This window comes from Theropithecus gelada, chromosome 16 (assembly GCF_003255815.1).
Source record: "Theropithecus gelada isolate Dixy chromosome 16, Tgel_1.0, whole genome shotgun sequence".
In the NCBI taxonomy this organism is placed as follows: Eukaryota; Metazoa; Chordata; class Mammalia; order Primates; family Cercopithecidae; genus Theropithecus; species Theropithecus gelada.
The window spans coordinates 5039814-5062228 of record NC_037684.1 but is presented as its reverse complement, the minus strand read 5'-3'; the positions used below and the strand labels follow the sequence as shown (position 1 = coordinate 5062228).

General features: G+C 40.3%; 1 protein-coding gene across 2 annotated transcripts in view; it reads right to left on the bottom strand.

The window, feature by feature from the left end:
- Window positions 1-22415, bottom strand: part of NF1 (neurofibromin 1) — a 292160-nt gene that overhangs the window by 187449 nt on the left and 82296 nt on the right. For both annotated transcript variants that reach the window (XM_025363565.1, XM_025363566.1), the window contains exons 6-8: window positions 11068-11135; window positions 10763-10838; window positions 9569-9726 (exon numbers count right to left, since the gene is read on the bottom strand). In XM_025363565.1, the coding sequence (XP_025219350.1) occupies window positions 9569-9726; window positions 10763-10838; window positions 11068-11135 (302 nt within the window). The remainder of the gene's footprint in view (window positions 1-9568; window positions 9727-10762; window positions 10839-11067; window positions 11136-22415) is intronic.

Sequence of the window (22415 nt, the reverse complement as noted above, 5' to 3'; positions counted from 1 at the left end):
GATCATACACGATCTTCAAATAAAGACAATAATAAGGTCATAATTACGCCTAACATAATACAACTATCCTTCGTACAACCAGAAACACATCTATCCCAACCCAAATACTAAAAGTTAATAATACTTAAATGCTGATGTGAAGTCAATAAATCTTAAGCCATATGATAAAAGAAAAAGGAAATAAAATGAAGATATTTTCTTAGTACAGGTGTATACATGCACAAACATTTTTAACAAAAGGAAGAGGAAATAATCATGACAATTACGGTCCTGGTTTCTCCAGCTGGTCATGCAGTTGCAGCTGGTATTGATGACTACCTTCTTCGGCTACCCATTCTGTATTCCCTTTGCCTTCAGCAAGCACCTCAGCAGGTGGTGGTTTTTTTCCTGGTAGAGTGACCCAAACCTTGATTCCTCTGGGTGTAGGTTATTTGTAGTCCTGCCTGGATGGGGCTGTTGTAGTTTCCCATTTACCTTAATCACAGGGCATGGTAATACATGGTAATACTAAGAGACGCCCTAATGGATCTCCACGCATACTCTTCTTTACCTCCGCTGTGGAGTAGTAGACTGATTTCATCTCGATAGTCAGGGTCAATCACCCCAGCCAATACTGTTAACTCCCTTCTTAGTCTGTTGACTTAAAGGTAGGAGGAGCCCAAAGTGTGTCCAGGTGGCAATCTTAACTTCCAGTTTAATGGAATCGTCGTTGTGTCTCCTGGTGGCAGCGTTCCTCCCTCTGGAACTAAGACTTCTAGGCCAGCAGAACGTAATGTCACAAGAACGGGAAGCAAAAGTTTTCTAGTGGATCACTAGGGGTGATGGTGAGTAATTTCTGGACCCATGAATACTGGCTATGGGAGAAACAGTACCATATATTGGACACTGATTCAGGGCATACACAGCCTTCTGGAAAACTTTGCCCCAGCCTTGCAAAGTACTGTCATCTAGTTGGCGTTGTAATTGTGACTTCAAAAGGCCATTCCACTGTTTTATCAATCCAGCTGCTTCAGGACGGTGGGGGAACATGGTAAGACCAGTGTGGCCAGGCACACTGGCTCACATCTGTAATCCCAGCACTTTGGGAGGCCGAGGTGGGTGGATACAAGGTCAACAGATCAAGACCATCCTGGCCAACATGGTGAAATTCCATCACTACTAAAAATACAAAAATTAGCTGGGCATGGTGGCACATGCATGTAGTTCTAGGTAGTTGGGAGACTGAGGCAGGAGAATCGCTTGAACCCAGGAGGCGGAAGTTGCAGTGAGCCGAGATCGCGCCACTGCACTCCAGCCTGGCAACAGAGCGAGACTCCGTCTCAAAAAACCAAACAACAACAACAACAAAAACACAAAACAGTGAATTCCATGAGCATGAGCCCACTGCCACACTTCTTTAGCCGTAAAGTGAGTGCCTTGGTCAGAGGCATTGCTGTGCGGAATACCATGACGGTGGGTAAGGCATTCTGTGAGCCCATGGATGGTAATCTTGGCAGAAGCATTGCATGCAGGATAGGCAAACCCATATCAGGAGTAAGTGTCTATTTCAGTGAGGACCAACCTCTGCCCTTTCCATGATGGAAGAGGTCCACTATAATCAACCTGCCAGAAGGTAGCTGGCTGATCAACCCGAGGAATGGTGTCAGATCGAGGGCTCAGCGTTGGTCTCTGCTGTTGGCAAATTGGGCACTCAGCAGTGGCAGTAGACAGGCCAGCCTTGGTGAGCGGAAATCCATGTTGCTGAGCCCATGCATAACCTCTATCCCTGCCTCCATGGCCACTTTGTTTATGGGCCCATTGGGCGAGGAGAGGGGTAGCTGGGGAAAGAGGCTGAGTGGTATCCACAGAACAGGTCATCCTATCCACTTGATTATTAAAATCCTCTGCTCAGGTCACCCACTGGTGAGCACTCACACAGATACAAACATCTTCACAGTTTTTAACCACTCAGAGAGGTCTATCCACATACCTCTTCCCCAAATCTCTTTGTCAACAGTTTTCCAATCATGCTTCTTCCAAATCCCTGACCATCCAGCCAAATCACTGGCTACAGCCCATGAATCAGTATATAATTGCACATCTGGCCATTTCTCCTTCCATGCAAAGTGTACAACCATGTGCAATGCTCAAATTTCTGCCCACTGGGAAGATTTCCCTTTACTGCTGTCCTTCAGGGATGTCCTAGAAAGGGGCTGAAGTGCTGCAGCTGTCCACTTTCAGGTGGTGTCTGCATATTGTGCAGAACCATCTGTGAACCAGGCCCTAGTCTTCTCTTCTTCTGCCAAATGATCATAGGGAACTCCCTATGAGGCCATCGGTACAGGTTGGGAAGAGAAGGCAGGGTGGCAGGAGTGGAGACCATGGGCATTTGAGCCACTTCCTCGTGTAGCTTACTTGTGCCTTCAGGACCTGCTTGAGCCCAGTCTTGTATGTACCACTTCCATTTGATGATGGAATGCTGCTGTGCATGGCCCACTTTATGGCTAGATGGGTCAGAAAGCACCCAGTTGATGATAGGCAGTTCAGGTCACACAGTGACTTGAAGACCCACAGTCAAACGTTCAGTTTCCACCAAAGCCCAGTAACAGGTCAAGAGCTGTCTCTCAAAAGGAGAGCAATTATCTGCAGAAGATGGCAGGGTCTTGCTCCAAAATCCTAGAGTCCTCCGCTGTGATTTACCTATGGGGGCCTGCCAAAGGCTCCAAACAGCATCCTTATCTGTCATTGACACTTCAAACACCATTGGATCTGCTGGGTCATATGGCCCAAGTGGCAGAGCAGCTTGCACAGCAGCCTGGACCTGCTGCAGAGCATTCTCCTGTTCTGGACCCCACTCAAAACTGGCAGTCTTTTGGGTCACTGGATAAATGGGCCAGGGTAACACACCTAAATGAGAAATGTTGCCTCCAAAATTCAAATAGGCCCACTAGGCGTTGTGCCTCTTTCTTTTTTGTAGGAGGGGCCAAATGCCGCAACTTATCCTTCACCTTAGAAAGAATATCTTGACAGGCCCCACACCCCTGGAGCCCTAGAAATTTTACTGAGGCAGAAGGTCCCTGAGTTTTAGTCGGATTTATTTCCCATCCTCTGGCACCCAAATGTCTCACCAATAAGTCCAGTGCATTTGCTACTGTTTGCTCACTGAATCCAATCAGCATAATATCATCAATGTAATGGGCCAGTGCGATATGTTGTGGAAGTGAAACTCGATCAAGGTCTCTCCAAGTAAGATCATGACACAGAACTGGAGAGCTGATATACCACCGAGGTAGGATAGTAAAGGTATATCCTACCTCCGCTGAAGGCAAATTGCTTCTGATGGGTCTTACGGACAGGAATGGAGAAAAAGGTATTTGCCAAGTCAATGGCTGCACACCAGGTACCAGGAGATGTGTTAATTTGCTCGAGCAGTGAAACCACATCTGGAACAGCAGCTGCAATTGGAGTCACCACTTGGTTAAGCTAACAATTATCCACTGTCATTCTCCAAGACCCATCTGTCTTCTGCACAGGCGAAATGGAAGAGATGAACGAAGATGTGGGGAGAATCACCACCTCTGAGTCTTTCCAAGTCCTTGACGGTGTCACTAATCTCCACAGTCGCTCCAGGAATGCAATATTGTTTTTGATTTACTGTTTTTCTAGTTAGAGGCAGCTTTAATGGCTTCCATTTGGCCTTTCCCACTATAGTAATAGGCCTCATCCTACCAGTCAGGGAGCCAATGTGGGTGTTCTGCCAGCTGCTAAGTATGTCTATGTCAATTATGCATCTGGCACTGGGGAAATGACCACAGGATGAGTCCAGGGACCCACTGTAAGTCAGACCTGAGCTAAAACTCCATTAATTTACCTGACCTCCATAAGCCCCTACTTTAACTGGAGGACCACAATGACATTTTGGGTCTCCTGGAATCAATGTCAACGTAGAGCCAGTGTCCAGTAGTCCCCAAAATGTCTGATCATTTCCCTTTCCCCAGTGCACAGTTACCCTGGTAAAAGGCCAGAGGTCTCCTTGGGGAAGGATGGGAGAAAGATTTACCGCATAAACTGTCACTGTCACTAATATAGTGGGGTCTTTCCTCAAGGGGACCCGACCTCCGCTTTCATTCAAGAGGTTCTGGGTCTGTAAACTGGCTCAAGTCTGGAAACCGATTGAGGAGTCATAATTCTGTTTTTTATAATTCAAATTAGTCTTTTGTTCATTCAACCTTAGAAGTTTTCTGCTTGTATAAATTAAGTGAGAGTGCAGTAGGCTTCCTATCAATTTCATTTTTAGGAACACCATGACTAATTAGCTAATGCCAGAGCTCTAAACGAGTCAGACTATTCTTTTTTTTTTTTAATTTACTTTTTATTATTATTATACTTTAAGTTCTAGGGTACATGTGCATAACGTGCAAGTTTGTTACATATGTATACTTGTGCCATGTTGCTGTGCTGCACCCATCAACTCGTCAGCACCCATCAACTCGTCATTTACATCAGGTATAACTCCCAACGCAATCCCTCCCCCCTCCCCCCTCCCCATGATAGGCCCCGGTGCGTGATGTTCCCCTTCCCGAGTCCAAGTGATCTCATTGTTCAGTTCCCACCTATGAGTGAGAACATGCGGTGTTTGGTTTTCTGTTCTTGTGATAGTTTGCTAAGAATGATGGTTTCCAGCTGCATACATGTCCCTACAAAGGACACAAACACATCCTTTTTTATGGCTGCATAGTATTCCATGGTGTATATGTGCCACATTTTCTTAATCCAGTCTGTCACTGATGGACATTTGGGTTGATTCCAAGTCTTTGCTATTGTGAATAGTGCCACATGTGTCTTTATAGCAGCATGATTTATAATCCTTTGGGTATATACCCAGTAATGGGATGGCTGGGTCATATGGTACATCTAGTTCTAGATCCTTGAGGAATCACCATACTGTTTTCCATAATGGTTGAACTAGTTTACAATCCCACCAACAGTGTAAAAGTGTTCCTATTTCTCCACATCCTCTCCAGCACCTGTTGTTTCCTGACTTTTTAATGATCGCCATTCTAACTGGTGTGAGATGGTATCTCATTGTGGTTTTGATTTGCATTTCTCTGATGGCCAGTGATGATGAGCATTTTTTCATGTGTCTGTTGGCTATATGAATGTCTTCTTTTGAGAAATGTCTGTTCATATCCTTTGCCCACTTTTTGATGGGGTTGTTTGATGGGGTTGTTGTAAATTTGTTTGAGTTCTTTGTAGGTTCTGGATATTAGTCCTTTGTCTGATGAGTAGATTGCAAAAATTTTCTCCCATTCTGTAGGTTGCCTGTTCACTCTGATGGTAGTTTCTTTTGCTGTGCAGAAGCTCTTTAGTTTAATGAGATCCCATTTGTCAATTTTGGCTTTTGCTGCCGTTGCTTTTGGTGTTTTAGACATGAAGTCTTTGCCCATGCCTATGTACTGAATGATACTACCTAGGTTTTCCTCTAGGGGTTTTATGGTATTAGGTCTAACATTTAAGTCTCTAATCCATCTTGAATTAATTTTCGTATAAGGAGTAAGGAAAGGATCCACTTTCTGCTTTCTACTTATGGCTAGCCAATTTTCCCAGCACCATTTATTAAATAGGGAACCCTTTCCCCATTTCTTGTTTCTCTCAGGTTTGTCAAAGATCAGATGGCTGTAGATGTGTGGTATTATTTCTGAGGGCTCTGTTCTGTTCCATTGGTCTATATCTCTGTTTTGGTTACTGTAGCCTTGTAGTACACTTTGAAGTCAGGTCTGTGAAGAATTGGTAGCTTGATGGGGATGGCATTGAATCTATAAATAACCTTGGGCAGTATGGCCATTTTCACGATATTGATTCTTCCTATCCATGAGCATGGGATGTTCTTCCATTTGTTTGTGTCCTCTTTTATTTCACTGAGCAGTGGTTTGTAGTTCTCCTTGAAGAGGTCCTTTACATCCCTTGTAAGTTGGATTCCTAGGTATTTTATTCTCTTTGAAGCAATTGTGAATGGAAGTTCATTCACGATTTGGCTCTCTGTTTGTCTGTTACTGGTGTATAAGAATGCTTGTGGTTTTTGCACATTAATTTTGTATCCTGAGACTTTGCTGAAGTTGGTTATCAGCTTAAGGAGATTTTGGGCTGAGACAATGGGGTTTTCTAAATATACAATCATGTCATCTGCAAAGAGGGACAATTTGACTTCTTCTTTTCCTAACTGAATACCCTTGATTTCTTTCTCTTGCCCGATTGCCCTAGCCAGAACTTCCAACACTATGTTGAATAGGAGTGGTGAGAGAGGGCATCCCTGTCTTGTGCCAGTTTTCAAAGGGAATTTTTCCAGTTTTTGCCCATTCAGTATGATATTGGCTGTGGGTTTGTCATAAATAGCTCTTATTATTTTGAGGTACGTTCCATCAATACCGAATTTATTGAGCGTTTTTAGCATGAAGGGCTGCTGAATTTTGTCAAAAGCCTTTTCTGCATCTATTGAGATAATCACGTGGTTCTTGTCTTTGGTTCTGTTTATATGCTGGATTATGTTTATTGATTTGCGAATGTTGAACCAGCCTTGCATCCCAGGGATGAAGCCCACTTGATCATGGTGGATAAGCTTTTTGATGTGCTGCTGAATCCGGTTTGCCAGTATTTTATTGAGGATTTTTGCATCGACGTTCATCAGGGATGTTGGTCTAATTGCCGCTTTGCCTGTGCTGTCCATTAAGGCAGCTACGCCCACCTTGCCTTTGACGGTCAAGAGTTGCCACTTGGCTCCTGCCACCTCAGGAGCCAATTATTCCCACTGTATTTAAATTTTGTAGTTGAGTGACTGTGGTTCCCAATGTCAGATCTGACATACAGAGAAAAGCAATTACAGGGCTCCTCAGAGATGCAGGTGCTGCCCTCACAAATCTATTTCTCAAGGCATTGGTCAAGGATATATCTTCTGGACCCTCCCAGTTGGGATGAGTAGGTCTAAAATGACTAATCCACCATCCCAATCTCCCTAAGCCTTTAGATCCCTTTCTCTACATTAAACCAAGTGAGATCAGGCATTTCCAGCTCACTCACAGTGGGCCATCTTTTAATCCATATATCAGCTAACCAAGCAAATAATCTATTAGAACCTTTTTTAACTCCCCAAGCTGCAACATTATATGCAGAGTCCCTACTTTGTGGTCCCAAATAAATTAATTCAGCCCAATCCAACTCTATTTTCCTTCCATCATTATCCCATACCTTTACTATCTATTCTCATGCCTGTTTTCCAGATTTGTTTATATAAATTAGAAAACTCAAGCAGTTCTTTTCAAGTGTAGTGCACCTCCTCATGGGTCACACTCTCAGCCTCACCTCTAGGGACTTGCCAGGACTTTAGTCTGGTTATAGGTCTAGAAGCAAACAGGGATGTTGGGGGTGGTTCCTGAGGAGAATCAACATTATCTTGCCTGGCAACTGCCTCAGGGGAGGCCATCACTGTTGCCTCAGGCAGCGCAGGGTTTATCTCTTCAGACAAAGGTGGAAAGGCTGATGGCAGCACGGCTCCAGGAGGGGATGCTGCCGTAACTGGGAATGGAGAAGCTATTTCTTCTGGCAAAAAAGGTTCATCAGAGTTTACAAACTCAAGAGTCCCCAGATTCATCAGGGTCCTCCCACAGATCCCCTTTCCAAGTTGCAGGGTCCCATTCTTTTCCAATCAATGCCCTTACTTTAACAGTAGACACCTAGCGAGACTGTGCACGCACCTTTCATTGTATGTCAGACACTTGCACGGTAAGAGCTTGTATCTGTTCTTCCACAATTTCAGTTATTTCTCTACAGGAGCTAAGACTCTCACCCAGGGCAATCTGAGCAGTATCTGCTTCTGAAGCCGGGACACAGAATCCCTGAGTTCATCATTTTCTTTCATCACTTTGTCCACCGAATTTAGGAGCAACCAACCAGCTTCATTATGTTGTTTGGTTCTCCATATATGGTCAAAGGTATTATATATAGAGTCACTAAACTCCTTGCCTCTTACTAGGGGTGAATCAGGAGTGTCAAATGCATTTATTTTGCATAATTCTCTCAACAGTTCATGCCGACGACTATCAGTGTTCTCTACACTATTAGAAGTACAGTCCTTAGCATTTGGGGGTCTAATCATATTAAGCAGCAAACTCTAGAAACCTCCAAACTAAAAAACTCCATCCTTAATATTCTGTTCCTCTAGAACCACTCCTTGTACCAAAATCTCTATTAGGGTTCTCTAGAGGGACAGAACTAACAGAATATTTATATAAATGGCATATTAAGTATCAACTCGCACAATCACAATGTCCCACAATAGGCTGTCTGCAGGCTGAGAGGCAAGAAAAGCCAGTCCAAGTTCCAAAACTGAAGAACATGGAGTCTGATGTTTGAGGGCAGGAAGCATCCAGCACAGGAGAAAGATGTAGGCTAGTAGGCTAGGCCCATCTCTCTTTTCACATTTTTCTGCCAGCTTATATTCTAGCCATGCTGGCAGCTGATTAAATGGTACCCACCCAGATTAAGGGTGGGTCTGCCTTTCCCAGCCCACAACTCGAATGTTAACCTCCTTTAGCAACACCCTCACAGATACACCAGGATCAATACTTTATATCCTTCAATCCAATCAAGTTGACACTCAGTATTTATCATCATACCTACTATTTTGAAGGGCTCCAAAATAATCTACCATGAAAAATGGTGTCCTCATAATGGAAAAGTTGAGATATACACCTAAGTGGAGTAACACACAATCACAGACGCTCAAGGATTACCTGGTTCATTTATTTACCCTTTAATGTATACATTCCCTACCCAATACTTCTACAAAGTAATAAATCATTGACCTGATTCTGAACATCTCCATCTACAGGCAAACCATGAAGGAACCCATCTCATGTTTAGCCACCTAAGAGTATTTCTCCAAAACCAGCAAAAAATGAAAAAAAAATTATTTGCAAAACAAACTGCATATTGAAATTTCAGTAAAACTCTAAGATTAATACTCAGTTCTTTTTTTTTTTTTTTTCCAATCGCCTAGGTGATTATTTAAAAAAATAAGAGCCTCCTAGAATTACCAGGTGTCACGGTGCCAATTTCACTACAGATGGTATATGCAAGAGCCTTACCTTCCTGGCAAAATTCTTTGAAAACTGTTCTAAAATACCTCAAATGAGTTACTACATAATTTCAGTAGCACCATATGGACACACACCTAAGTACATGCAAATAACACACTATAAAAGTGATGAAGTCAAGTAGGGCAATCCTTGCAGTGAATATTAGAGAAACTACATTTAATATTAACAGAGGTATCATTTAGTCTTCTCAGATAAAAGAATGAAACTAAGGGATTATTTTAAATCTTTGATCATTGACTGGTAATATTTATCCCTCTGCCAAATAAAATTATGTATGAGTATGTCTCTTCTAAGTCCATCAAACAAAGAAACCTAAAATAATTTAAATGGTGCCCTGAAATAGTTTGCTGAAATAATAAGCCTAAAGTAATACACACCTCGAGTAAAATAAACTGCTTCACATCTAGATATAATGGAAATAATTCTGCCCTCCTTACCTTATTCATGTTGTTTTCATCAACCACATCCTTGGATATATCCTGGATTATTTCTGGACACAAGATAAGGAGAATGATTTGTAGTGGCCAAACTGCTGCTTTACGTTTGGTGCTTTCAGCAAAACCATCCACCAAGTCAAACAGCTTTTCTGCACATTCTACATGAAAAATATATTAAATGACATTATTAGATAGGAACAAAATCCCTGGCATTAAAGCAAAAGCTGACACTATGTAAAAACCCAAGGGCATGGCTCACGTCTATAATCCCAGCACTTTGGGAGGCTGAGGCGGGCGGATCACGAAGTCAGCAGATCGAGACCATCCTGGCTAACGCGGTGAAACCCCGTCTCCACTAAAAATACAAAAAATTAGCCAGGAGTGGTGGCGGGCACCTGCAGTCCCAGCTACTTGGGAGGCTGAGGCAGGAGAATGGCATGAACCTGAGAGGTGGAGCTTGCAGTGAGCCGAGATTGCGCCACTGCACTCCAGCCTGGGAGACAGAGCAAGGCTCCATCTCAAAAAAACAAAAACAAAAAAACAAAAAAACCCAAGGGCAACACTTTTAAAAGATAAACATGGAACTAAACATGGAACTTCATTTAAGCAACTACACAAATGCATTCTGGTAAGTAGACAAGCAATGTAATACTGTCTATGTGTTAGAAGAGCTATCTTGATCTATCCTGGAAAAGCCCACATTTTAGAATGGATGATCGTGTATTTGGTCTCACTGGGCAGGCCCTTACGCAAAGTGTGATGTACCCAAGCAACAAAAACTGAACAGCTTCCCAAAAAGAATCACCAAAGTTCTCCAGGAGTCTGTATTCTCTGCCTTGCAGTTGTGTCTTACATCATAGGTAAGAATATTACTACTTTATACGCATCTCCCTAAATACAAAATAAAGCTTCAGAGCACATGCTTCTCCACAACAAAGAGTCAAACATCCCATCCTATCACAACTCTAAAGATCTGACCTTCATTTCAGACTACTTTGTTTGCTCCAAGGAAAGGAAGAGGGTTGGGCGTAATTTGGAAATGTAAGAGAAAAACAGTATTTCCTATTTGACGCCAGTTGACAATAGAAGATGTAAAAGCACCTTTATAACAAAAATAACTTGGAAAATGATAGGTTTTTATGTCACAAGTAGGCATTTAAAAGACAAAAAAAAAAAATTCAATCTTATCCTTACCAGCCATATCAGTCTGTGGGATCTGGTATAGTTTTGTAAATTCATCTGGATAATTTTCTACCCAGTTCCAAAATGCCTATAAATAAACAAACACATGTCTTTATATGAAAGCAGTGATCTTTTGTAATATAGTAAATAAAATGTCACAAACTTCTAACTTCCTTCATAATAATATTACAATGTATTCTTCCTGAAAATTAATGTGAAACTATCACTCAAATCATAACTTTTTGATTCAGGATGCTAACGACAGCAAATTTTATCACCGAAAACAAAATTTTAATACCAGAGAGGTTGTAACTTACCTTTTCCAGGCTATTTATAACTGCTAACTGTGCAACCTTCTTTAGGGCTTTAAATTTAAATGCTGTTTCTGGAAAAAACACAATTTTTAAAAATTAACTCTAGAATAAGTTAACACAAATACAACTCAGAGCAAAATAACTTTCCATTTACTTATTACTTTTGCTCCAATGTTATCTGTAAGCAATGAAAGGTAAAGACACCTAACACAAACCCAAAACTTGATAGTTGCCTGCTAGGAAAGAAAAATTCCAAAACAGCAAATATGTCTTGGACATCAATGATTATGAGCTTCTTCCTTTGTTTTTAATAACTTGCTTTTTCAAAAAAAGTATAAAACACATACAGGATATTGATTCTTCCTATCCATGAGCATGGAATTGTTTTCCATTTGTGTCCTCTCTTATTTCCTAGAGTAGTGGTTTGTAGTTCTTCTTGAAGAGGTCCTTCACATCCCTTGTAAGTTGTATTCCTAGGTATTTTATTCTCTTTGTAGCAATTGTGAATGGGAGTTCACTCATGATTTGGCTCTCTGTCTGTTATTGGTATATAGGAATGCTTGTGAGTTTTACACACTGATTTTGTATCCTGAGACTTTGCTGAAGTTGCTTATCAGCTTAAGGAGATTGTGGGCTGAGACGATGGGGTTTTCTAAACATACAACCATGTCATCTGCAAACAGGGACAATTTGACTTCCTCTTTACCTACCTGAATACCCTTTATTTCTTTCTCTTCCCTGATTGCCCTGGCCAGAACTTCCAATATTATGTTGAATAGGAGTGGTGAGAGGGGGCATCCTTCCTTGTCTTGTGCTGGTTTTCAAAAGGAATGCTTCCAGTTTTTGCCCATTCAGTATGATATTGGCTGTGGGTTTGTCATAAATAGCTCTTATTATTTTGAGATACGTTTGATCAATACCTAGTTTATTCAGTTTTTGGCATGAAAGGGTGTTGAATTTTATCAAAGGCCTTTTCTGCATCTATTGAGATAATCATGTGGTTTTTGTTGTTGGTTCTGTTTATGTGATGGATTGCTTTCATTGATTTGTGTATGTTGAACCAGCCTTGCATCCCAGAGATGAAGCCAACTTGATCATGGTGGACAAGCTTTTTGATGTGATTGTTGGATTCAGTTTGCCAGTATTTTATTGAGGATTTTCGCATCAATGTTCATCAGGGATATTGGTCTAAACTTTTCTCTTGCTTTTGTGTCTCTGCCAGGTTTTGGTATCAGGATGACGCTTATAAAACGAGTTAGGGAGGATTCACTCTTTTTCTATTGTTTGAAATAGTTTCAGAAGGAATGGTACCAGCTCCTCTTTGTACCTCTGGTAGAATCTGGCTGTGAATCCATCTGGTCCTGGACTTTCATTGGTTGACAGGCTATTAATTATTGCCTCAATTTCAGAACTTGTTACTGGTCTATTCAGGGATTCAACTTCTTCATGGTTTAGTCTTGGCAGGGTGTAGGTATCCAGGAATTTATCCATTTCTTCTAGATTTTCTAGTTTACTTGTGTAGAGGTGTTTATAGTATTCTCTGATGGTAGCTTGTACTTCTGTGGGATCGGTGCTGATATCCCTTTTATCATTTTTTATTGCATCTATTTGATTCTTCTTTCTTCCTTCCTTATTAGTCTGGCTAGTGGTCTATCTATTTTCTTGATCTTTTCAAAAAAAACCAGCTCCTGGATTCATTGATTTTTTTTTTTTGGAGACAGAGTCTTGCTCTGTCGCCCAGGCTGGAGTGCAGTGGCGCGATATGGGCTCACTGCAAGCTCTGCCTCCCAGATGCATGTCATTCTCCTGCCTCAGACTCCCAAGTAGCTGGGACTACAGGCACCCACCACCATGCCTGGCTAATTTTTTTGTATTTTTAGTAGAGACGGGTTTCACTGAGACCAAGGCAGGCAGATCATGAGGTAAGGAGATTCACTGATTTTTTGAAAGTTTTTTCGTGTCTCTATATCCTTCAGTTCTGCTCTGAACTTAGTTATTTCTTGCCTTCTGCTAGCTTTTGAATTTGTTTGCTCTTGCTTCTCTAGTTCTTTTAATTGTGATGTTAGGGTGTCAATTTTACATCTTTCCTGCTTTCTCTTCTGGGCATTTAGTGCTATAAATTTCCCTCTATGCAGTGCTATAAATGTATCCCAGAGGTTCTGCTACGTTGTGTATTTTTCTCATTGGTTTGAAAGAACATCTTGATTTCTGCCTTCATTTCGTTCTTTTCCCAGTAGTCATTCAGGAGCAGGTTGTTCAGTTTCCATGTAGTTGTGTGGTTTAGAGTGAGTTTCTTAATCCTGAGTTCTAATTTGATTGCACTGTGGTCTGAGAGACTATTTGTTATGATTTCCATTCTTTGGCATTTGCTGAAGAGTGTTGTACTTCCAATTATGTGGTCAATTTTAGAATAAGTGCGATGTGGTGCTAAGAAGAATGTATATTCTGTTGATTTGGGGTGGAGAGTTCTGTAGATGTCTATTACATCTGCTTGGTCCAGAGCTGAGTTCAAGTCCTGGATATTCTTGTTAATTTTCTGTCTCGTTGATCTGTCTAATGTTGACAGTGGGGTGTTAAAGTCTCCCACTATTATTGTGTGGGAGTCTAAGTCTCTTTGTAGGTCTCTAAAGACTTGCTTTATGAATCTGGGTGCTCCTGTATTGGGTGCATATATATTTAGGGTAGTTAGCTCTTCTTGTTGCATTGATCCCTTTACCACTATGTAATACCCTTCTTTGACTCTTTTGATCTTTTTTGTTGGTTTAAAGTCTGTTTTATCAGAGACAAGGATTGCAACCCTGCTGTTTTTTGCTTTCCATTTGCTTGGTAAATCCTCCTCCATCCCTTTATTTCGAACCTATGTGTATCTTTGCATGTGAGATGGGTCTCCTGAACGCAGCACACTGATAGGTCTTGACTCTTTATCCAGTTTGCCAGTCTGTGTCTTTTAATTGGGGCATTTAGCCTGTTTACATTTAAAGTTAATATTGTTATGCGTGAATTTGTTATTATGATGCTAGCTGGTTATTTAGTCCATTTACATTTAAGGTTAATATTGTTACATGTAAATTTGTCACTATGATGCTAACTGGTTATTTTGTCCATTAGTTGATGCAGTTTCTTCATAGCATAGATGGTCTTTACAATTTGGTATGTTTTTGCCATGGCTGGTACTGGTTGTTCCTTTCCATGCTTAGTGTTTCCATCAGGAGCTCTTGTAAGGCAGGCCTGGTGTTGACAAAATCTCTCAGCATTTGCTTGTCTGTAAAGGATTTTATTTCTCCTTCACTTATGAAGCTTAGTTTGGCTGGATATGAAATTCTGGGATGAAAATTCTTTAAGAATGCTGAATATTGGCCCCCACTCTCTTCTGGCTTGTAGGGTTTCTGCCTAGAGATCCTCTGTTAGTCTGATGGGTTTCCCTTTGTGGGTAACCCGACCTTTCTCTCTGGTTGCCCTTAACATTTTTTCCTTCATTTCAACCTTGGTGAATCTGACGATTATATGTCTTGGGGTTGCTCTTCTTGAGGATTATCTTCGTAGGGTTCTCTGTATTTCCTAAATTTGAATGTTGGCCTGCCTTGCCAGGTTGGGAAAGTTCTCCTGGATAATATCTTGAAGAGTGTTTTCCAACTTGGTTCCATTCTCCCCATCACTTTCAGTTACACCAATCAAACATAGATTTGGTCTTTTCACATAGTCTTATATTTTTTGGAGGCTTTGCTTGTTTCTTTTTGCTCTTTTTTCTCTAATCATGTCTTCTCGCTTTATTTCACTGAGTTGATCTTCAATCCCTAATATCCTTTCTTCTGCTTGATCGATTTGGCTATTAATACTTGTGTATGCTTCACGAAGTTCTCGTGCTGTATTTTTCAGCTCCATCAGGTCATTTATGTTCTTCTCTAAGATGGTTACTCTAGTCACCAATTCGTCTAATCTTTTTCACAGGTTCTTCGCTTCCTTGCATTGGCTTAGAACATGCTCCTTTAGCTCCAAGGAGTCTGTTACTACCCATCTTCTGAAGCCTACTATTGTCAATTCGTCAAACTCATTCTTCGTCCAGTTTTGTTCCCCTGCTGGTGAGGAGTTGTTATCCTTTGGAGGAGAAGAGGCATTCTGGTTTTTTTTTCAGCCTTTTTGCACTGGTTTCTCCCCATCTTCGTGGATTTACCTACCTTTAGTCTTTGATGTTGGTGATGTTGATACTATTCCTTTCTTAGTTTTCCTTCTAACAGTCAGACCCCTCTGCTGCAGGTCTGGAGTTTGCTGGAGGTCCATTCCAGACCCTGTTTGCCAGGGTATCACCAGCGAAGGCTGCAGAACAACAAAGACTGCTGCCTGTTCTTACCCATGGAAGCTTTGTCCCAGAGGGGCACCCGCCAGATGCCAGCCAGAGAGGATATAAACAAATGGAAAAACATTCCATGCTCAAGGATAGGAAGAATCAATATCGTGAAAATGTCCATACTGCCCAAAGCAATTTATAGATTCAATGCTACCCCATCAAACTACCACCGACTTTCTTCATAGAATTAGAAAAAACTACTTTAAATTTCATATGAAACCAAAAAAGAGCCTGCATAACCAAGACAATCCTAAGCAAAAAGAACAAAGCTGGAGGCATCACACTACCTGACTTCAAACTGTATTACAAGGCTACAGTAACCAAAACAGCATGGTACTGGTACCAAAACAGATACATAGAAGAATGGAACAGAACAGAGGCCTCAGAAATAACACCACACATCTACAACCATCTGATCTTTGACAAACCTGACAAAAACGAGCAATGAGGAAAGGATTCCCCATTTAATAAATGGTATTGGCAAAACTGGCCAGCCATATGCAGAAAACTGAAACTGGACCCTTTCCTTACACCTTATACAATAATTAACGCAAGATGGACTAAAAACTTAAAAGGAAGACCTAAAACCATAAAAACCCTAGAAGAAAACCTAGGCAATACCATTCAGGACATAAGCATGGGGAAAGACTTCATGACTAAAACACCAAAAGCAATGGCAACAAAAGCCAAAATTGACAAATGGGATCTAATTAAACTGAAGAGCTTCTGCACAGCAAAATGAACTATCACGGAGTTCAGGTATCCTACAGAATGGGAGAAAATTTTTGCAATCTATCCATCTGACAAAGGGCTAATATCCAGAATCTACAAAGAACTTAAATTTACCAGAAAAACACAAACAACCCCATCAAAAAGTAGATGAAGGATATGAACATACACTTCTCAAAAGAAGACATTTATGCAGCAACAAACATATAGAGAGAAAAGCTCATCATCACTGGTCATTAGATAAATGCAAATCAAAACCACAATGAGATACCATCTCACACCAGTTAGAATTGTGATCGTTAAAAAGTCAGGAAACAAAAGATGCTGGAGAGAATGTGGAGAAACAGGAATGCTTTTACACTGTTGATGGTAGTGTAAATTAGTTCAACCACTGTGGAAGACAGTGTGGCGATTCCTCAAGGATTTAGAACTAGAAATACCATTTGACCCAGCAATCCCATTACTGGGCATACACCCAAAGGATTATAAATCATTCTGCTATAAAGACACATGCACACGTATGTTTATTGTGGTACTGTTCACAACAGCAAAGACTTGGAACCAACCCAAATGCCCATCAATGATAGACTGGATAAAGAAAATGTGGCACATATACACCATGGAATACTATGCAGTAGGATAAAAAGGTAAGTTCTTATGTTCTTTGCAGGGACATGGATGAAATTGGAAACCACCATTCTCGGCAAACTAACACAAGAACAGAAAACCAAACACCACATGTTCTCACTCCTAAGTGGGAGTTGAACAATGAGAACACATGTACACAGGGAGGGGACCATCACACACCGGGGCCTGTTGCAGGGTGGGGGGCTAGGGGAGGGATAGCATTAGGAGAAATACCTAAGGTAGATGATGGGTTGATGGGTGCAGCAAACCACCATGGCACATGGACACCTATGTAACAAACCTGCACATTCTGCACATGTACCCCAGAACTTAAAGTATAATAAAAAAATTTTAAAAACATATACAGGGCCAGGCCCGATGACTCACGCCTATAATCTCAGCACTTTGCAAGGCAGGAGTGGGAAGATAGCTTGAGCCCAGAATTTCAAGGCTACAGTATATTATAACCATGTCACTGCATGCCAGCCTGAGCGACAGAGCAAGACTCTGTCAAAAAAAAAAAAAAAAAAAGAAAGAAAGAAAAAAAGAAAGGAAGCAAAAGCGTAAGTGTTCAAGAGAAATTTTTAAAACCATCAATGATTCTATCATTTGGAGACAATCACAGTTAACATCTGGTGGTTTTTCTTCCATCACTTTTCCTATGCATGTAGAAAACAAATACATTTAACATAATTGAGATCATGTAGGCTATACCAAACCCGTTCTTTTTACATAGTGTCCCTAATTTTTTCTGTCAGTAAAAACTCTTCATGTATATGTGTGTGTGTGTGTATATTTTTTTTTTTTTGAGATGGAGTCTCGCTCTGTTGCCCAGGCTGGAGTGCAATGGCGCAATGTTGGCTCACTGCAACCTCTGCCTCCCAGGTTCAAGTGATTCTCCTGCCTCAGCCTCCCTAGTAGCTGGGATTACAGGCGTGCACCACCACATCCAGCTAATTTTTGTATTTTTAGTAGAAACGGGGTTTCACCATGTTGGTCAGGCTGTTCTCGAACTCCTGACCTCGTGATCCACCCACATCGGCCTCCCAAAGTGCTGGGATTACAGGCGTGAGTCACCCCACCTGGCCTATTTTTGATGGCTCTATATGCAATTAGTAACTATTACACAAACAAAACATACCATGTATTTTTAGTTAATTCTTTTGGAATCTTAATGCTTTCAAAATATTACAGATGAGCAAACTGTGTGTCTAAGGTTACAGATTTAATAAATGACTGAATTGGGCTTTAATATCAAAGTCTTTTCAGTATGCTTTGATGTCTCTCATAATATTTAAGTCACTTGTATTAAGTTACTGGTTATTTAAATGTTTTCCAGTTTTAACACTGAAGTTATTTCTGTTATTTCACTATTATAAATAAAATTAATAAATACTTTTTTATCAAAATATTTTCCCATACCACTGCTTATTTAAGATAAGGAATCTCTAGAAGTGTCCAGTCACAGAGATGAATATTTTTAAGGCCCTTCATAAAGATTACCAAGTTGCCTTTCATTAGGGTTGAGCCAAATGCTGCTATCACCAAGCAGCATACGAAAGTGCCTTCATCGTATCTTTGTCATCACAAAAGCATGTTCATTTTCTTTATTTTGTTAATTGGATTGTTCAAAATAGTAGACTGCATTTTAACGCAAGTAACAGTAAACGTTTCTCTATATAAATATATTGGGTATTTTAATTTCTTCTTCTATAAGTTTATAGTCTACATCCAGAAAAAGATTTATGTCTGGAGAAAATGACCTGTCTATAAATAATTTTACTGGCAATGGTCCCTCTGCAAAGAACTTCTCCTGTTGACTTTTAATGAAGTGATAAAGGTTTTTATTACATCTATATAAGTGTCTAAGAGAGAGATGAGTCTTTTTTCTGGATGTGCAAATAAGTTACTCTCCAAATCAGTTTTTAAAAGTACTCCTTTGAATTCTCTTTACTCTCACCCTCCATTGATTTCCAAATAATGACATTACACTTCACAGTGTTCTTTAGCAACAACTTTACCTTTATGACATCTTAAATGGGTTATATACTGTAATCTATTCTCAAAGCTAAAGTATCTTCCAGTTCTACAAGTTTCTTGTTGGATACCCTACTGATACCTCAAACTCAGAAGATCTAAAACTGAATTTATTATTTTCCTGGTCAAACCCTCTCTTCTGCCATCAACCTTTCCTTCCTTTTTCTGCTCTAATCAGCTTATTCTGTAATGTTTGGTGATTATCTAACCTCATATATCTAAATTGACTACCAAATGCTATGTATTCCATTTATTTTTCCTATTTTTTAGATGGAGTTTCAGTCTTGTTGCCCAAGCTGGCATGCAATGGCGTGATCTCGGCTCACTACAACCTCCGTCTCCCAGGTTGAAGCGATTCTCCTGTGCCTCAGCCACCCGAGTAGCTGGGACTACAGGCGCGGGCCACCATGCCCGGCTGTTCTGTTCTGTTCTGTTCTCTATTCTTTTCTATTTCTATTTCTATTTTGAGACAGAGTCTCGCTCTGTTGCCCAAGCTGGAGTGCAGTGGCAGGATCTCGGCTCACTGCAGGCTCCGCCTCCCAGGTTCACGCCATTCTCCTGCCTCAGCCTCAGGAGTAGCTGGGACTACAGGCGCCTGCCACCACGCCCGGATAATTTTTTGTATTTTTAGTAGAGATGGTGTTTCGCTGTGTTAGCCAGGATGGTCTCAATCTCCTGACCTCATGATCTGCCCGCCTTGGCCTCCCAAAGTGCTGGGATTACAGGAGTGAGCCACTGCGCCCGGCCCATTTTTTTGTATTTTTAGTAGAGATGGGGTTTCACCATGTTGGCCAGGTTGGTCTCAAACTCCTAACCTCAGGTGATCTGCCCACCTCAGCCTAACAAAGTGCTGGGATTACAGGCGTGAGCCACCAAGCCTGGCCTCCACTTCTTTGAATAGCTATCAAACTGGTCCCCATCCCCATCCTACCCCATTCCATCATCTGGATATCCACAACTCTCATTATTTCTCACTTATATTACTGCATAACCAAGTTCCAGAAGGTCAGGTAACCCTCTACCAAGCCATCCTGCAAATTTCAAGCAAGGTGGTATATCTAAAATAAAATACTGATTAAGGTATTCCCCACCTTAAAGCCTTTCTATCACTTCCCATGGCCACTAAAATAAAGCTTCATAACTCATAAGCACAACAGTGCAGCAGTCAAGTATTTTGGTTCTAGAGATGAACAGATGTGAACTCAATCTTTACTGATTGATTACTAGCTCTGTAACTTTGGAAATTTACTTAGGCCTCAGTTTCCTCATCTACACAGGAGATGATAATACTAGTATTGCTTCACAGGGTTATTGCAAGAATTGATGAGAAAAGGCATGCAAACTGCATAGTGCAAGGCCCAGCACAGACTGAAAATGTAACAAATGTTTTTCTCCCTCTCTTTCTCGATATATCTATTGAGATATAGACATTATCTATATATGCAGATCTATATAGTATACATAGATAGATCTGGATATATACATACAGATCGATATATCTATATACAGATAGGCATATCGAGAGAGAGAGAGAGAGAGACAGAGAGACAGACAGAGAAAACAGACATACAGACAGGATCTCACTCTGTTACCCAGGTTGGAATGCAGTGGCACGATCATGGCTTACTGCAGCCTCAACCTCTTCCTGGGCTCAAGTGATCCTCCCACCTCAGCCTCCCAAGTAGCTGGGACTACAGGTGCGTGTCACCACACCTGGCTAGTATTTTTATTTTCTTGTAGAGATGGGGGTCTCTCTGTGTTGCTCAGGTTCAAGCAATCCTCCCGCCTCAGCTTCCCCAAAGTGTGGGAATTACATGTGCGAGCCACCAGGCCTGGCCATATTTTTATTAAAATGATCTGACCTATTATTGTACCTTCACATCTTGCTCATCTCCCATCCCCTCAGACAACTATATACTTCTTCTCTCACTTTACACTCACCCTATTTAAGTTTATCATAGCTTTTTTTTGCAAATAATTTGATAATGATATCATTTGTCTCATAAACCATGCCATGAGCTCCTTAGGGACAGAGTCCCTATTTTATTAATTTTTGTAATCCCAGCACTTAGCATGGCTTCTTATACACAGTTTCTCAACAAAAGCTTGTTGAATTGTATTTAAAACACATTACTACCTTTACTACTCATTATTGAAAGGGTGCATTCCTTTTATCACTGTCACCAAGAGCCATCTTTTGCTGACCTATTTAATATTGGTTTTACACTTCATATATTTATCAGCATATACTCTAAATTTATGTTCATGAGGGAGCTGCATTCAATGGGAAAGTTACTACAGTATAAAAGAAAGTCATTTATCCACATATTCAATTAGCTTCTCTTATTTGGACAGAAGAGCCATTTCAATTAATTATTATGGATTGAACATTTCTATTGTTTTAAACATCCATTCACAGGCAACCTGGGCTAGACTTGTTTCCAAAACATCACTGAAGAGTTATGAAAATCATAAAATCCCACTAATACTTCTTAACTTTAACTTATAGAGATCTCTAAATTTTACCATTCAGTTCCTCAACTACTCAATGCTTAATAATAGATATTAAAATCTTGTAAATCTTAACTATTAATTCAATGGTGGTTTATTATAATCCAAAATAATTGCTGTCCACATGTTCCTATCTTGGCATAACAGCTAAAATCATCCCTATATTTTCCTTTATTAAAGTTATTGAACACTGATTTAATTGCTGCTTGGTTTCACAATGGTAATGACCTAAAATCATAAATTATGAACAAGAGTAATATAAATAGAACACAGCTTTATATTATTCCTCTACACAGGTATTGCCTTTTTACATCTCTGGTGAGATAGTTATTGAGTTTAAAGCAAATATTAAGAAAACAAAACCAGGTATTTTGAAAATTATATTGCAGAACTGACGTTTTTGAAGCTAACATTCAATCTGTTTTAGGTCAGATATTAAAAATGCTATTGTTTGACAATTCCTTAAGTTACAAATAAAAATATGTGTGAACTGTATAAGGTTTCATATCTAAATTAGCCAGGGTCTAATAATGCCAAAAACTAAAAAACATTTTTTGTAAAATGAAATTTAGATATTCATACTCAGTTTATGAATACTCACTGATATCTGATTTACATGAACACATCACTGCTTACCACAGAATTTATCTCAATTCCTCCTGATCATACTCAGTTTATGAATACTCACTGATATCTGATTTACACGAACACATCACTGCTTAACACAGAATTTATCTCAATTCCTTCTGATAGTTTATTTCAATCCACATAATCATGTAAAGTAATTCCAAAGCTTTAAAGTCACATATTAGGTGTTATAATATATGGAACTACTATTGACATGTTTAACAAGGAGACAAAACTAGGCAATGGAAGGTTAAGGGACTTTGTAATGCTGTAAAGTCAGTAAGAGAGCTGAAAACAGAAATGTCAGAAATGAAATCTCTGGCTCACTTCATCCTCTCACCATAACATCACAATCTCCTCATTCCATTCGGCAATAAAACTTTGATATCCTACTACAGACAATCTTTTTAAAGCACTATAATAGCTAAACAGATAGTTTCTATAACCTATAGCCACCCTTGGGAAATCAAATTCC